Here is a 17,201-nt window from a genome sequence, read left to right on the forward strand (position 1 = left end):
TGGTTCATATTTATTTTAAGTTTCATGAAATTATACCGGCTAGTTACTGAGAAAATTATACCGGCTAGTTACTGAGAAAACGCAGGTGACGGACGGACGGAAGGAAAGACGGACGGACGGACAATGCCATTTCAATATCCCCCTCCCTATTTCATAGGCGGGGGATAATAATATGGAGTTATCTAACCTCATCATGTGATGGCCCTGAACAACTGCGTGAAGTATTAAGTCAATTGAATGTAGGGTATTGGACTTATAAGTGAAAATCCCAACTTGCCCTAAAACTTTAACCGGACGCCGACGCTGGGGCGAGTAGTATAGCCCACCTATTCTTCGATGCTTGTATGTAACATGGTTACCTCTGTGGGCCCGGGCCTCAGTGTGGCGAGCAGGGGGAGGGAACTGTGCAGGCTCCCGGACAGGCGACGTCGGATGGTGCAAGCGGGAGTGCTTCATCTGGGTTCCCTGAAACACACCAGTTGAATTGTACATACTTCATTCTGGCATCATGGGTCACAGTGATTCTCAAATGTGATTTACCATAAAAAACTGAAACAATGATGACACTGAAAATTCAGACAAAACCCCACTTAAAAATTAGTTTTATTATTCATATCTTGTGCTTGAAATTGAAGGGAAGTGTTTCATGAAATGCAGCAAAAATAATCAATCCAATTAAAATCCTTTTCAATGTAGAATATCGATGCCAGTATTCCTACCCTGCGGTGTTTGTGCTGGTCCATACTGCTGTCTGTGGTTGACATGTCAGGCTTGTGGTGGCGTGATTTCTGTACAATCCTCTCACCCAGAGTGTCCGTTCCTGACTCAGTTCCTCTGATAATAGAAATATAAACTAGGATATTAGGGTGCCCGTGCCTGTTCAACATTTCTCTGGAGGTCAAGGGGCATTACTTTACAACAACTGAAGCCAACTGATGGGCTTTACTGTGACAACTTTTATGTGTAGTCAATTCTAGCTGTTAAAATCTGTAACAGGTGGTCAGGCTAAAATAGTATCCATCATAACTTTTAAGATATGTAGGAGAACAGTTTTTTTTGGTGTAAGATAGCAATATATTACACCGAGTGGGCACCAAAATTGATATTTCACAGCTTTGCCACATGTGAAGTATTTACTTTTGGTGTTCACTATGTGAAAGTAACTTCAATCTTACACTGAAACAAAAATAAATATATTTTGATTTCATGCATAATTTATTGATATTTAATTGGAAAATAATGACAAATTGATAAGTGTTTTTTACAGTGAAACAGGCAGATTATATTTTGATAAACTCCCTGTTTCAAATGCTGAATTTATCAGGATATAATCCACCATTCCACCAAAAAGCATACAAAAAATATAATAAATTTTTAATTTCAAAGCATTGCTTCCAGAAATGTCTCTTCATTGAAATGTAAAATAAAACATTAAAAGCAAATGCAGACACAAAAATCATGTTGTGTTTTTATTGAGTGTCTGTCGGCGTGCACATGATGTATATTGAAATAACTTCAATTGTTATGTTAATTAAACATGATTTGTATAGAATCATTATATTCATAACATCAATAGTTCTTGTATACGAATGTATAAGAGCGATGCAGATGTTTTATGATTTACCAATTGCATTTTGTTTCTGTTTGTTGTTTTTTCTTCATAGAAGGCCACATTGTAAATATGATGTTGTTATGGTTGAACCTGTAATTATGTCATAATGTGTATATACCTTCTCTAAATAAAGATATTATTATTAATAAAATTATTATTATTATTATTTGCAGCTAATAGACTAGATAAGTGTTTGACAGGCCATGTATTTGTGAGTGGCATACCCTTCATTGTCTGACTCGCCGGACATCTCCTCCCAGCCCTCCTCCACCAGCTCCTCAAACTGAAACAAGCCATAAAACATCAGTCAATGTGACCAAGACACAAATATAAAATACTTATTTTTTTATTTTTTATCCAATTAATTTTTTGGAAGAATGAAAATTATGTCAAAGATGTAAGTCCTCGACAACAGTTTTTCATATTCAAAGAAATAAAACAATTGAACAAAGGATAAATTAGGATAAATGTACTTGAAGCCAAAAACAGAACCCATGTTATTGTTTCAATTTACCACTCTTCCTCCCTGCTCTCAAATATAGGTCTCAATTAAAGCAATACTAATGATATCTCTACATGAACTATAAGGAATTACAGTCGAATATATACGACCTGAAAGTAATTCTGGGTTTTAATACTGGTACACGCAGTTTAGTGTTCACAATGAAAACATTGTTCGAAAAAACAGACCTTTTTAGATGCACTGACATTGAATGCAGTTCTGGATTTGCCATTGTGTTTACGGCGAGATTTGCCAGAAGGCTTTAGAGTTACAGTCTTCATTATAGGGGACGTAGCTTTGCCTGAGTGCAGCCGAGAAATAGCTCGCTCTTCATCTAACTCTCTCTTTAATCTGAATAATAATAATAAAAATAATAACAACAGTGGAATGAAATGTTACTATTGTGCATAATGAATGGTTTTGCTGCAGTGGTGATCTTATTGTTATAAGCCTTAGCGAGTTTTCATCAAAATAAGTTAAGAATTTTAATAAACTTCTTATTGAATGACCACGAATGTGATCATCTATTTATAAAATAAATACTTGATTATTTATAGCTCAATACCTTAAACACTGATATATTACATCTACAATTAACAATCCTATTCATTTATGATGTCAGATTAAGTTATTAAACTAATTATATAAAAAAAAAAAAATTAACGTTATATGATGACGCCGACATAATTTATTATATATTTCAATAGAGTATAGTGAACTTTAAGCATAACGTTATTTGGAAAGCATGATTACTTCACACATATGCACATTCGTTCATTAAAAGATGCTTTACAGAAACAAAATTTTGTTAAGAATTGTTTTCAGAAATAGGACCATGAAGTATATCAGCAGCACATTTGGATTGAGTTAATCTCCTTTTTGTAACAAATATCTTGTCAATGCAACATTAGTCTAGAATAAGGGACCCTTAAATGATCAACAAGAGATGTTTAAAAATCATATTTGTCCTCCAAATGGCAGCCAATTAATCTTTTTGCATAAAATGTATGTTGGAAAATTTAAGGTTATGACTGAAACCACTTTCAAGATTGAGGCTAGTATGTATACCGTAGTTATTGACAAGTTTTAAATGTTGTTATAGGAACTGATGAGTTATGAGTGTCCAGTAACACATGTATGCTGCCTCTTAAAAGTCCTCATTAAGTGAAGTGGATGAAATACAGTAAAGAATAATGACAATGCAAGATATACAGATTGTTGCTTCAATTTCGGTTCAGTGGTAACCAATAATTGTTATCATTCGTTGTATTTTTCTTTAAATACCTGTTTCCAAAGATGACTATGACTTTGACTATCAATATGTTGATCTTAAGATCAAAAGGGGTCTAATATAGGGATCTACAGGTCATGAGGTTCACTCTACCGAATGGCGGATCAACATGACGGGGGTTATAAAAAGCTGTGAATGCTGCACGCATAGAGAAGCTGTATTTTTATACTACACATGTAAGTTTATACAAACAGCAAACATTTTTTTCAGTATGTTGACTGTTTCTGACATGTAACTTGCAAAAACAATGAAAGTTCAGAATGAGTAATAAACAATGAAAAAGCTGTGAAATGTCATTTATTTTAGTTTTTATTAGAAACATGTTGTTTGAACAGTGAAGGTATAACATTATTTATACATGTACGATAAATTGTTCAAATAAACAAAACTGTTCATTTTGATGTAAGGCCGATGCAAACATGGAACAGTGCATGTATACGTTTTATTACTATAAGTTCAATTTCGTGAGTACAGTTCATAATAGTATAGAATTTGCATTACATAATTGCCATCTACCATATATTTAGACAATGATACACATAATTTTACATATAATGTAATAATATAGCAAAAGTCACATATTTAAATGGAATTTTTTGACAAATTCTTACATTACAAACATTGTTTATATAAAATGAGCTTTAAAGAATTAATGCTTCATTTAAATATTTATTTCAAATCTTATTTAGTTTTGAACAACATCACAATCATGTGATATGTGTGACAGCAGTAATAAGTGCTGACAACTGCTGCATGGTGTGTGTCTGTGTGTGTGTCTGTCTGTGTGTGTGTTTATGTGTGTAGCTTACCTGTGAATGTCCCTGCGGAGGTCTGCCTGGTCCATCCGGTGTTGAGAAGCGTCCTGTTTCAGATCCATCATCTCCTGCTTCAACAACCTGCCGCAACAACATGTACAGAATATAACCAGTACAGCCCAAAACTTGCTTGATTTAAGGTACCCTACGTACAAATAAGCTTGTCTTATTATGAAGCCATTTGTGATAATGTTATAGTTTGATGCCTGTTGACATTATATAATTATGGTATAATTTGAAATGGTAAAGCTTCTCTGATCGGTAGTACCATTGAATGTTATAAGTACTCAGTATGTAAATATAATTCTGAATGTTACCCACTTTTTCTCCTCCGTGAGTGCCTCCCTGTCTGCACGGGCCTCGTGTAGTTCTCGTGTGAGCCTCTCTGCAGTCATCTTCCCATTCTGCACCTCCGACCGCAACAGCACCAGCTCTGATCGCTGGTTAGAAACACCTTCAACCTCACGTTCTGTTTTCTTACGATCATAAGCTCTCTCTAGAATCAAGCACATACCCAGTTTAAATCCCTGTTGTTTAAGTTTTACTTTTATGTAGATCTTAACAATCTGAAAGTATAGACTCTGGAACCTACTTCTACACCCTATACACTCTTGTTTTAATATTCAGAGAATTCAAAATGCTCTCCCTGAAAGATGACATTCCATAACCCTGACAGGCTTACCTTCCTTTTCCTGCTGTAGTGCCACACGGAGCTCGTGTACAGTGGCAGCATCCTGGCTTGCTTGCACACGGAGACCATCAAGCTCCTCCTCCAGACTCATCCTGCAACAAGGGGATGGCCGTATAGGGCAGGTATGAATGGAGGGGGATGGCAGTATAGGGCAGGCATTAATGGAAGGGGAAAGCAGCATAGGGTGGCAATAAATGGAGGGGGTGGGGGCGGCAGCAGTATAGGGCAGGCATAAATGGAGGGGCACAGCAGTATAGGGCAGGCATGATTGGAGGGGGATAGCAGTATAGGACAGGCATGAATGGAGGGGGATGGCAGTATAGGGTAGGTATGAAAAGAGGGGGATGGCAGTAAAGGGCAGGCATGAATTGAGGGGTATGGCAGTACAGGACAGGCATAAATAGAGGGGGATGGCAGTATAGGGCAGGCATGAATCGAGGGGGATGGCAGTAAAGGGCAAGCATAAATGAAGGGGGATGGCAGTATATGACAGGAATGGAAGGGGATGGCAACTTAGGGCAGGCATGAACAAAGGGCGATGACAGTATAGGGCTGGTATGAATGGAAGGGGGCAGCAGCATTGGGCAGGCATGAATGGAAGGGGATGGCAGCATAGGGCAGCCATGAACAGAGGGGGGTGACAGTTTAGGACAGGCATGAATGGGGTGGGATGGCATTATAGGACAAGCATGAATGGAGGGAGACAACAGCAAAGGCCAGGTGTGAATAAAGGGGGATGGCAGAATGGGGCAGGTTTGAATGAAGGGGGATGGCAGTATAAGGCAAGCATGAATGGAGTTGGATGGCAGTATAGGATAGGCATGAATGGAGGGGGTGGCAATATAGGACAGGTATGTATGTATGGAAGGGGATGGCAGCATAGGGCAGGTAAAAATGGAAGGGGATGGCATTATAGGGCTGGAATGAATGTAAGGGGGTGGACGTATAGGGCAGGTATGAATGGAAGTGGATAGCAACATAGGGCAGTTATGAATGGAATGGGGTGGCAGCATAGGGTAGGCATGAATGGAAAGGGATGGCAGCATAGGGTAGGTATGACTGGAAAGGGATGGCAGCATAGGGTAGGTATGACTGGAAGGGGATGACAGCATAGGGTAGGTATGACTGGAAGGGGATGACAGCATAGGGTAGGTATGACTGGAAGGGGATGGCAGCATAGGGTAGGTATGACTGGAAGGGGATGACAGCATTGGGTAGGTATGACTGGAAGGGGATGACAGCATAGGGTAGGTATGACTGGAAGGGGATGACAGCATAGGGTAGTTATGACTGGAAGGGGATGACAGCATAGGGTAGGTATGACTGGAAGGGGATGGCAGCATAGGGTAGGTATGACTGGAAGGGGATGGCCGTATAGGGCAGGTATGAATGGAAGGGGATGGCAGCATAGGATAGGTATGAATGGAAGCGGACAGCAGCATAGAGCCTGCATGAATGGAAGGGGATGGCAGCATAGGGCAGGTATGAATGGAAGCGGACAGCAGCATAGAGCCTGCATGAATGGAAGGGGATGGCAGTATGGGGCAGGTATGAATTAAGAAGGCCTGCAGTATAGTGCAGGTTTGAATTAAATAGAATACACAAAACATAAATGATAAGTCAAACATGTAAGCAAGTTCATAGTTAATACTAAAGTGTCTTTCTTTAACCATGCGTTTAATATAGAGATGCAAATGAATAGTTGATCGAATGTTTGGTATTAGATGTCAAAATCTGTAATTGAATACTTTCGTTGTTGAATAAATAAACAATAAACCTTTTGCCTGCAATTGTGTTGTTGTGTATGAAGTTGTTTTTACAACGATTGGCACCTTATGCCAGAGGCATGAATGGGATGACAATATGTGTAATCTGCAAGAACGTCAATTAGGGACCCATTGTTGGGTACTACAAGCAGTCCATAATTTTATAATAACTGGCTATTAGACAAGTGATATCAAACAAATTTAGATTTTGTTTGGAACATTTAACTACACTGCCAAGTAAGGATTTAAGGAATGGGCCTTTACACCAAGGTGTTGTCTTATCTGCCAATTAAGCTCCACAATATTGCTTGAAGCGCCATGTGGATATGAATGATATGTGCTAACTATCTGCAATAAACTGTTGCTCATGTTTCGTTTTAACATTCATGCTTTGTTGAACAATCGATGAGTTTAAGGTACTACTTCCTGAGTTGGTCTGATTTTTCAATTGTTATATTAAGCAAAGGTCAGTCCCAGAGCAAGACTGCAAGGTAATGCAGAATATAGAAAATCAGATACCCTTCTCGGCCACTATTAGGAGTATTGTTGATTGTCCTAGGGATATTTACGACCCTCTGTTGGCGCATAATGTCATTCAACCCGTAATTTAAGATCTTCTTATCTTCAATCATACCATCTTCAAATCTTGGCTTTGTTTACAAATAAGAACGCAGCGAAATTGATATTAGTGATTTTTTCTATGGGTTGTTAAAAATATATAATTTTTTGTTGTGATTTTTTTCTGAAAATGGGAAAGAAGCCGGGTACCAGCTTTGACAAAGAAGGTTAAAATGTCTTGCTATTTATATAGATAACAGTTGTTGTTTATTACAACTTCTTAAAGATTCATTTTGGTAATCGAATATTCATATACTTGATTGAAAAACATACTGAATATTCATATATCCATTTTACCATTCGTTTGCATCCCTAGTTTAATAAATGAAATAGTGAAATAATGAAATTCTTTAAAATCTGTCAGCAAAAAACACAACCCCATCATTACTACTTTACTTATACGTTTACCTTTCAATGGCCATATTTCTGTTCTCATTCTTGAAGTATGCAAGTTCGTTCCACACAGCGGGACTGTCTTCCTGTCTCAGGTCACGTGGATCTGCACGCTTCACCTTCTTACGCTTCTTTTTGGACCTTCAACAAAGGTAGGGGTCCGTGTGAAGATATCATACATGGGATATGTTGATAGACATGAAGCAGTCACAAGGGGCTTGCTTTGGCATTCAAAATTGCCAGTAATAACTAGACAAGGTTAATACTATTAAGTAACAAGATAAATAAAATTGTTTCAAATATTAAATTTCCAAATTCAACAGTCGTCATGCAAACACTTCAATGTCTGGCTATGGAAACTGAAGCTATTCAGCAGGAACAATTTTTCTAATTTTAACAACAGTGACCTTGACCCTGACTCCACCAAGTCTTTATACATTCAGAACCTGAGATTCCACATGAGCTTGAACTATTGTTCCGATTGAGGGTCATGGTAAGGATTGTTCCTACTCCTCTACTTAATCATGGGCCTTTGAATGTTGCTAAAGCAGTTTCATTTTTCATCACATTTAAAATGAATTAGCTTTACTGATTTATTTGAAGTACAAGTATCCGAAATTTCGAAGTAATTAGGGTGTGAATCTTAAATTAGACAGAAAAAATGACCTCTCCTTGTTACTATTTTGCAATTTGCCGTGATGAAATCATTTTGAAACCTTCTTTAGAATCATGTTTTGCAAAAAAGAAAATAAGCCCAAAGAGGTTATATTTTACAAACCAGTGGTATTTCTATGTAACTTTCTTGTTTTTAATGTATATTTTGTTAAGTATGCAATAAATTGAACGATATTTGCCAATAATTAGTATAAAAGTGGCAAGTCAGAATTTGTTTAGAAGTTTGATTATATCTTGTGCCATTTAATAAGTCTTTTTTGTAATACATGATACATTTGCAACTCAAATTGTCTTTTCAGTTTTGACAACCATGAAAATCAGGGACATTGCAAAATAAATGTTAAGTCTAACCTTTGACTTCTTTTCTTTGGCCAATCTGCGTCTTTGCTTCACTGCACTAATATGGATTGTCATATGTTTTAAACGATACCATAAAACTCCTAGATATTAAATTAAGCTTGTTATAAATTATTATGCAGCAAGTGAAAGTTCTTCTTGGTTAGATCTGAGTTTTACGATATAATATCACTTTTTTTTACGGATGTCATACACAAAGTTAACATGCCTCCAATATATGCAGCTAGCTGACATTGCAAAGACCAATAACAGGGAAGAACATGGAAACTACGCAGTTGATAACTAGCTAATGGGGATAATATATGGGTGTCAATCAGCCTTATACAACAACATACAAAAAGGAATGATTTTAGACATGATGTTTACTAAGAAACTAAATCAAGGTGACAATCATATTTCTTTATTTTTCTTATAAATTCCTGAAGTGTTCAATAAGTGCTCTCCAAGGAAGGGAAAACTGACAGGCCTGCTAATGAATTCATCACGTAAATCAGTAAATGTCACTGGTGAAGAAGGTAAACAAACATGCTGGAGGATTGAACACAATGTCGCTATTCAAGGCCAGCTGCAGCGTCAGGGATGAGTCAGTAACAGTAATTAATACATCCCAGCAGTTCAGGGATGGTATTGCACTATATTATGGACTGTAGGTTTCAAGGGATGATAACAGATCAATAAAACCTATTCTGAACATTTCAATAACAGTAAAACTGCGGTCGTTCGAACAAGCTGTCGTTCGAGAACCAGCGTTCCCTCGAGGTCGGAGCTTGGTCCCAAACTTTTTTCCTTCTATTTTCATATAAAATATACCTACGCTGCATCAAAACCTAATTATGTCGAGGGGTCGAGCAATATACTCAGTCCCAAGTACACAAATCATGCACAAAACCTTATGGCTCCCTCGAGGTCATAATTTCACACCTTTTCCCGAACGCGTGTTCCAAAATAAACAAACAATTGCTTTTTTTAGGTTTTAAATTTTCGCAAGTTGTTAAAATTGCAATGACAGTTAAAAGACAATTTGATAAGGTGTGAAAAACCGTTCAACACTGTTAATGCATGACCGATATTAGTTGATATGGGCATTTTAGAAGATAATTATGAGAAGTTAATAGTGAGAAATGAGTAATAAAAATATGAATAAACACTACCATATCGAACCAACATCGGTATCTCTGAAAAGAATTCCTTCTTGTCACTTTGCTTTGCAATATGGCAATTTTGTAAAAATAAAAAATTCTATTTATTCATTTATTGATAATTCTTTTACATTTTATATTTAGTATACATATAGTATACGACAGCCTTTGAACGTATGAGCGATTTCCACAACGCAACACATAAACGGTGTCTTAGTAAACAGATGACTTCAAACTTAAAATACACTGAAATATATTTCATAACAGACTAAAGAATTGAAAATCGGGTCGTTCGAAACATCGGTTCCCTCGAGGTTTAGGCTCGGTCCCCGGCGACCTTAAAGCGATCGCAGTTTTACTGTAAATGAATTCTCGATTTTGGCTCAAAGCAAAGTTAAAGGGTTTTGTTTCCAAGGCCATTTTTATTCATTTTAAGGCAATTTTTATTATTTTGAAAGCAATTGCCCAGCCTGAAAACACACTTTGTAACTGTACGATAGTATTACATCCTGATTTCAGGTTTAACCCTGAACTTGATCATTCCTGGGTTTCAATCGAAGTCTCCAGAACCTGGCCTTGGTGTAAAAGGAAAGGAATTAAATTCTGTTCTTTTCTCTCTGTTTTTAACTTATAAAAAAAACAAAAAAAAAAACTGTTTCATGCCATCTAATGAACCTAAATAAAGTGATCTTATCGTTTTGTACAACTGATATATTTGCCTCACCCATAGTACTCGTCCTCGAGAGTTTTAAGTTGTTCCTTGACATTTCGGTAACTGTCCTGGACGGTCTTCAGGCGCTCCAGACGTTTGGCATGGGCTTTCTTCAGCTCATTCAACTCCCGTATCTGTCCATTTAAAGAATCCACCAACATTATATACAGTTATTCTACAAAATTACAACCAGCTGATATGTTCTTATGTACACTGAAAGTTATTATATAAAATCATCCGCATAAATATTACTAGATTTTGATGGAGCATTATCAATTCTAAAACACATAAAATATATTTATATATAAATAGAAAATAAATGACATTTTCGGTTCATGCTCATCAGGGGAAATCTCAAAAACTTTTGGATAAACCCATACTATGTTTTTTGTTTTACAATAATAGCTTTCTTGAACCAGCATATATATATGTATGCAGTGAATCACTTGAGCTTGATAAAGTTCTCTATATGTGTGTTACCAACCTTAAGTTTGAGGATCATTCTACAATCATCCAGATCTTTCTGTATGTGGAGTCTGGGTTTGGACGTTAACACCTCTCTCCGAGGGGACATTGACCTTGACCGCTGACTCTTGCCTGGCCACTCGGTCGGACCTCTCATGGGGCTGAGTGCGACACTCTTCACTTGCTTGGAGGGTGTTGAGTGAGTGCGTTCGTGTCGGTTGAGGCGGGCCACATCAAACTCGATGGTCTGGTTGATGGCATCTTCCTCAAGTGCCTCAATTTGCCTGCAGAATTATTAAATACAAGAGTGAAATACAACATACTTGGCAATGTGTTTATTGAATAATACACACTCAAAGAAATCCATAGATATTGTATATTATATTTTTTAACTTCTAAATAAAAAAACAACTGTATGATAAAAGCCAAACTGTGCCAAATTAAGCTGGCTTCTCTTTTTTTAGGGAGTTTCTAACAAGGAACGCTGTGATCATAATTAATTGCAGCTGACTGATACCCCGCAGAATGCAGTCAGACAACAAAAATGATAATAGATCTTTGTAGCAAATGTGTGACAATTGTTTACATGAGAAACAGAAGGTGAATCTGACATCTCTTTGATGAAATAAACAAGAGGGCCATGATGGCCCTGTATCGCTCACCTGTAGCTTTGCTAAATAAAGTGAACATTCTGACCTATTATCATAAAAATTGTGACCTCTATTGTGTTCACAAGGTTTTTCTACTAATTTACCTAGTGACCTAGTTTTTGACCTGGGTTGACCCAATATGGAACTTGACCTAGCTTATGTTAAGATGATCATTCTGACCAAGTTTCATTAAGATTAGGCTAAAATTGTGACCTCTGTTGTGTTCACAAGGTTTTTTTACTATCTGACCTAGTGACCTAGTTATTGACCGCGGATGACCCAATGTGGAACTTGACCTAGATTTTATAAAGATGATCAGTCTGACCAAGTTTCATAAAGATTAGGCTAAAATTGTGACCTCTATTGTGTTCATAAGGTTTTTCTAATATCTGACCTAGTGACCTAGTTATTGACTGCGGATGACCCAATATCGAACATGACCCAGATTTTATAGAGATGATCATTCTGACCAAGTTGCATTAACATTAGGCTAAAATTGTGACCTCTATTGTGTTCACAAGGTTTTTCTACTAATTGACCTATTGACCTAGTTATTGACGGTAAATGACCCAATATCGAACTTGACCTAGATTTTATAGAGATGATCATTCTGACCAAGTTACATTTAGATTAGGCTTAAAATGTGACCTCTATTGTGTTCACAAGGTTTTTATACTAATTGACCTAGTGACCTAGTTATTGACCGCGAATGACCCAATATCGAACTTGACCTATATTTTTCTAGAGATGATCATTCTGACCAAGTTGAATTGAGTTAAGCCTAAAATTGTAACCTCTATTGTGTTCACAAGGTTTTTCTACTAATTGACCTAGTGACCTAGTTTTTGACCTGGGTTGACCCAATATGGAACTTGACCTAGCTTATGTTAAGATGATCATTCTGACCAAGTTTCATTAAGATAAGGCTAAAATTGTGACCTCTATTTTGTTCACAAGGTTTTTCTAATAATTGACCTAGTGACCTAGTTATTGACTGCGTATGACCCAATATCGAACTTGACCCAGATTTTATAGAGATGATCATTCTTACCAAGTTGCATTAAGATTAGCCTTAAATTGTGACCTCTATTGTGTTCACAAGGTTTTTGTACTAATTGACCTAGTGACCTAGTTATTGACCGCAGATGACCCAATATCGAACCTGACCTAGATTTTATAGAGATGATCATTCTGACCAAGTTGCATTGAGATTAGGCTAAAATTGTGACCTCTATTGTGTTCACACGGTTTTTGTACTAATTGACCTAGTGACCTAGTTATTGACCGTGAATGACCCAATATCAAACTTGACCTACATTTTATAACGATGATCATTCTGACCAAGTTGCATTGAGATTAGGCTAAAATTGTGACCTTTATTGTGTTCACAAGGTTTTTCTACTAATTGACCTAGTGACCTAGTTATTGACCGCGGATGACCCAATATCGAACTTGACCTAAATTTTATAGAGATGATCATTCTGACCAAGTTGCATTGAGATTAGGCTAAAATTGTGACCTCTAATGTGTTCACAAGGTTTTTCTACTAATTGACCTACTGACCTAGTTTTTGACCCCAGATGACCCAATATCGAACTTGGCCTAGTCTTCATAGAGATGATCAGTCTGACCAAGTTTCATAAAGATTAGGTCAAAATTGTGACCTCTGTTGTGTTCACAAGGTTTTTATACTAATTGACCTAGTGACCTAGTTATTGACCGCGGATGACCCAATATCGAACTTGACCTAGATTTTATAGAGATGATCATTCTGACCAAGTTGCATTGAGATTAGGCTAAAATTGTGACCTCTATTGTGTTCACAAGGTTTTTGTACTAATTGACCTAGTGACCTAGTTGTTGACCCCAGATGACCCAATATCGAACTTGGCCTAGTCTTCATAGAGATGATCAGTCTGACCAAGTTTCATAAAGATTAGGTCAAAATTGTGACCTCTGTTGTGTTCACAAGGTTTTTCTACTAATTGACCTAGTGACCTTGTTATTGACCGCGGATGACCCAATATCGAACTTGACCTAGATTTTATAGAGATGATCATTCTGACCAAGTTGCATTGAGATTAGGCTAAAATTGTGACCTCTATTGTGTTCACAAGGTTTTTGTACTAATTGACCTAGTGACCTAGTTGTTGACCGCGGATGACCCAATATCGAACTTGACCTACATTTTATAGAGATGATCATTCTGACCAAGTTGCATTGAGATTAGGCTAAAATTGTGACCTCTATTGTGTTCACAAGGTTTTTCTACTAATTGACCTAGTGACCTAATTATTGACCGCGGATGACCCAATATCGAACTTGACCTAGATTTTATAGAGATGACCATTCTGACCAAGTTGCATTGAGATTAGGCTAAAATTGTGACCTCTATTGTGTTCACAAGGTTTTTCTACTAATTGACCTAGTGACCTAGTTTTTGACCCCAGATGACCCAATATCGAACTTGACCTAGATTTTATAGAGATGATCAGTCTGACCAAGTTTCATAAAGATTAGGTCAAAATTGTGACCTCTATTGTGTTCACAAGCAATTGTGAACGGACGGACGGACGGACGGACGGACGACGGACGAAGAGTGATCACAAAAGCTCACCTTGTCACTACGTGACAGGTGAGCTAAAAACAGCAAAGTCAATTAACACAGGGGTTAATGCCCTCAAGGATGTCCACTGGTATTTAAGGATGTGGAATGACAAACAATTTCTATTCTTTTTACTGACTTAGCTGTTTTGGACAAAATTGAAAAAAATAAACATTTTTCGGACAGATTTTTTAGCCATTTTCTGCAACTAAATTTGTCAAAATCGGTCCAAACTGGCAAATTGTGGGTTTTTAGAAGCCCAGGTAAATAATGTTATCCAGCACACAATGTACTGCTTATATTATAATGTCATTTCAGTCAAAAGCTATACATTGCTCATGTTTACTGTTGTACATACTAGAAGTACCCAACAATAAATAAATATTGATTCGAATTGAATAGATATTGACTTAATCAGAAACATTTATTTAAATATATTATTTAACTACTACTTAAACTAGAGTTGTCACAGGAGTGACGAATACCCCCAAATGCCGCATGGACACAGGAATGGCAAACCATTCCTTTGAAAAGAGGCCATACCTCCAAGGTTACTGCACACTGCATCTTCTTTTATCATGCATGTATTGTTTTATTTAAATCTGTTGAGTAATTTAGAAGTTACACTGCTGACAAGAAAAACTAGCTTTTCATGAGTTATCGTCTGGAAACCGTTTTTCTATTTATAGTAACAGTGACCTTGACCTTGGCCCCACCAGCCCCAATATCGAACTTGACCTGTATCTTCTGATGTTACACCTGTGTACCAAAAATTGTTCAAATCTGTCTAGCCTTTCATGAGTTATCGTCCAGAAACCGTTTTTCTATTTTTAGTAACAGTGACCTTGACCTTGGCCCCACCAGCCCCAATATCAAACTTGACCTGTATCTTCTGATGTTACACCTGGGTACCAAAAATTGTTCAAATCTGTCAAGCCTTTCATGAGTTATCGTCCGGAAACTGTTTTTCCATTTTTAGTAACAGTGACCTTGACTTTGGCCCCACCAGCCACAATATCGAACTTGACCTGTGTCTTCTGCTGTTACACCTGTTTACCAAAAATTGTTCAAATCTGTCAAGCCTTTCATGAGTTATCATCTGGAAACCGTTTTTCTTTTTTTAGTAACAGTGACGTTGACCTTAGCCCCACCAGCCCCAATATCGAACTTGACCTGTATCTTCTGATGTTACACCTGTGTACCAAACTGTATCTTCTGATGTTACACATGTGTACCAAAAATTGTTCAAATCTGTCTAGCCTTTCACGAGTAATCGTCCGGAAACCGTTTTTCTATTTTTAATAACAGTGACCTTGACCTTGGCCCCACCAGCCCCAATATCGAACTTGACCTGTATCTTCTGATGTTACACCTGTGTACCAAAAATTGTTCAAATCTGTCTAGCCTTTCATGAGTTATCGTCCGGAAACTGTTTTTCTATTTTAGTAACAGTAACCTTGACCTTGGCCCCACCAGCCCCAATATCGAACTTGACCTGTATCTTCTGATGTTACACCTGTGTACCAAAAAATTTTCAAATCTGTCTAGCCTTTCATGAGTTATCGTCCTGAAACCATGAAAACCAACAGACCGACCGACAGACAGACCCGACCGACCGACCAACAAGCGCACTCCTATATACCCCCTCAAACTTCGTTTGTGGGAGTATAATGAAAATTCCTTATTTCAGGGCTTTCTAAACATTATATGCTGTTCTAGTACAATTTAATGTTAGTACTCTTATGTGAGTATTCTAATATTATTAAAGTGATTGAGTGCAGTTTACCCTTCCCTCTCGAGGAGCTGTCTTCGGAGATTGTCAATCTCTTTCTGCATGCCGCGACACTTGAACTCCAGGTCCAGCACTGGCTCAACCTGCACACACAACACGCACAAATACCCGTTTAAGTCTTGCAACACAATCAGAATGCATCCAATCAAGCTCGAAGAGTAATTTGAACATTTACACTTTAATTAATGATGTATAAGGAAGTGCCCTAATGGACCACAAATTCCATCTGTTAATTGCTGAATCATTATATTAACATTTGGCTTCAGAGTAAAATATCTAAGTAACAGAAGTCATGTCCATTTAAACAACGGCTCCCATGTGTTCATCACAATGCTACTGAAGCTGGGAGACAACTATTTGTTGCATGGTTGCTCTTGTATTTTGAGTGACTTCCCTCTTTCACTTAGAATGAATATTATCCTATGTTTTTTTGTTCAAAATATATACTGAGACCCACCTTTTCGTCCTGGTCGAGGTAGCTGCCACTAAGGTCACGAGTGTGCCGTTTGTCAAGTTGCCGTTTCAAGTCCGATATGATGTCCTCTCGATCCATAATCTCCTGGATAATACAGTAGAATCAAAGCTTCAGAGAAATCATTTACATCACATATGTCTTTATTTTCAAATGTAAACATAATAAATTTCAATATTAATTAATTATTCATAATTTCTTTCATTCTTTTGGACCAAAAAAGACCAATGCAGAGAAGGGACACTTGTTGTGTCTTGACCAAAGCTTTTAACTCAGTTACAAATTCCCATTAAAAAAGAGTTCATTTCATGTATGTGTGCATTTATGTATGTTTGTTTATCATTCCGAATCTTGCAATAAAGGACCGCCCATGAAAGTTCACTGTATGCATTTCCAATGGGGTCCATTGGTTGTTGCTGGAGAGACAGGAGAGTGGAACAGATAGTGGGAGATACAAGGGGGAATAACCCTAGCTCTTACTAAATGTTTGTCATTTATAAAAATGTTAATTTTCAGATCTTGCTGTCAAGGATATCATAAACAAGAAACGCCGCACGCGCGACGAAACCAGGTTTTTAATGATCGTCAGAAGAATTTCAGCCTGTGTCTGTTTTTTCTTTTTAGTAACAGTGACCTTGACCCTAGG

General features: G+C 37.3%; 1 protein-coding gene across 1 annotated transcript in view; it reads right to left on the minus strand.

The window, feature by feature from the left end:
• Positions 1 to 16,638, minus strand: part of LOC128226457 (centlein-like) — a 29,061-nt gene extending 12,423 nt beyond the window's left edge. The window contains exons 1-12 of the mRNA XM_052936338.1: positions 16,541 to 16,638; positions 16,078 to 16,166; positions 11,056 to 11,320; positions 10,584 to 10,705; positions 7,704 to 7,829; positions 4,903 to 5,003; positions 4,542 to 4,716; positions 4,215 to 4,301; positions 2,303 to 2,465; positions 1,837 to 1,895; positions 720 to 834; positions 360 to 465 (exon numbers count right to left, since the gene is read on the minus strand). Coding sequence (XP_052792298.1) covers positions 360 to 465; positions 720 to 834; positions 1,837 to 1,895; positions 2,303 to 2,465; positions 4,215 to 4,301; positions 4,542 to 4,716; positions 4,903 to 5,003; positions 7,704 to 7,829; positions 10,584 to 10,705; positions 11,056 to 11,320; positions 16,078 to 16,166; positions 16,541 to 16,636 — 1,504 coding nt within the window. The 5' untranslated portion in view covers positions 16,637 to 16,638. The remainder of the gene's footprint in view (positions 1 to 359; positions 466 to 719; positions 835 to 1,836; positions 1,896 to 2,302; positions 2,466 to 4,214; positions 4,302 to 4,541; positions 4,717 to 4,902; positions 5,004 to 7,703; positions 7,830 to 10,583; positions 10,706 to 11,055; positions 11,321 to 16,077; positions 16,167 to 16,540) is intronic.
• Positions 16,639 to 17,201: the final 563 nt, after the last annotated feature.

The sequence above is a fragment of the Mya arenaria genome, chromosome 3 (assembly GCF_026914265.1).
Source record: "Mya arenaria isolate MELC-2E11 chromosome 3, ASM2691426v1".
In the NCBI taxonomy this organism is placed as follows: domain Eukaryota; kingdom Metazoa; phylum Mollusca; class Bivalvia; order Myida; family Myidae; genus Mya; species Mya arenaria.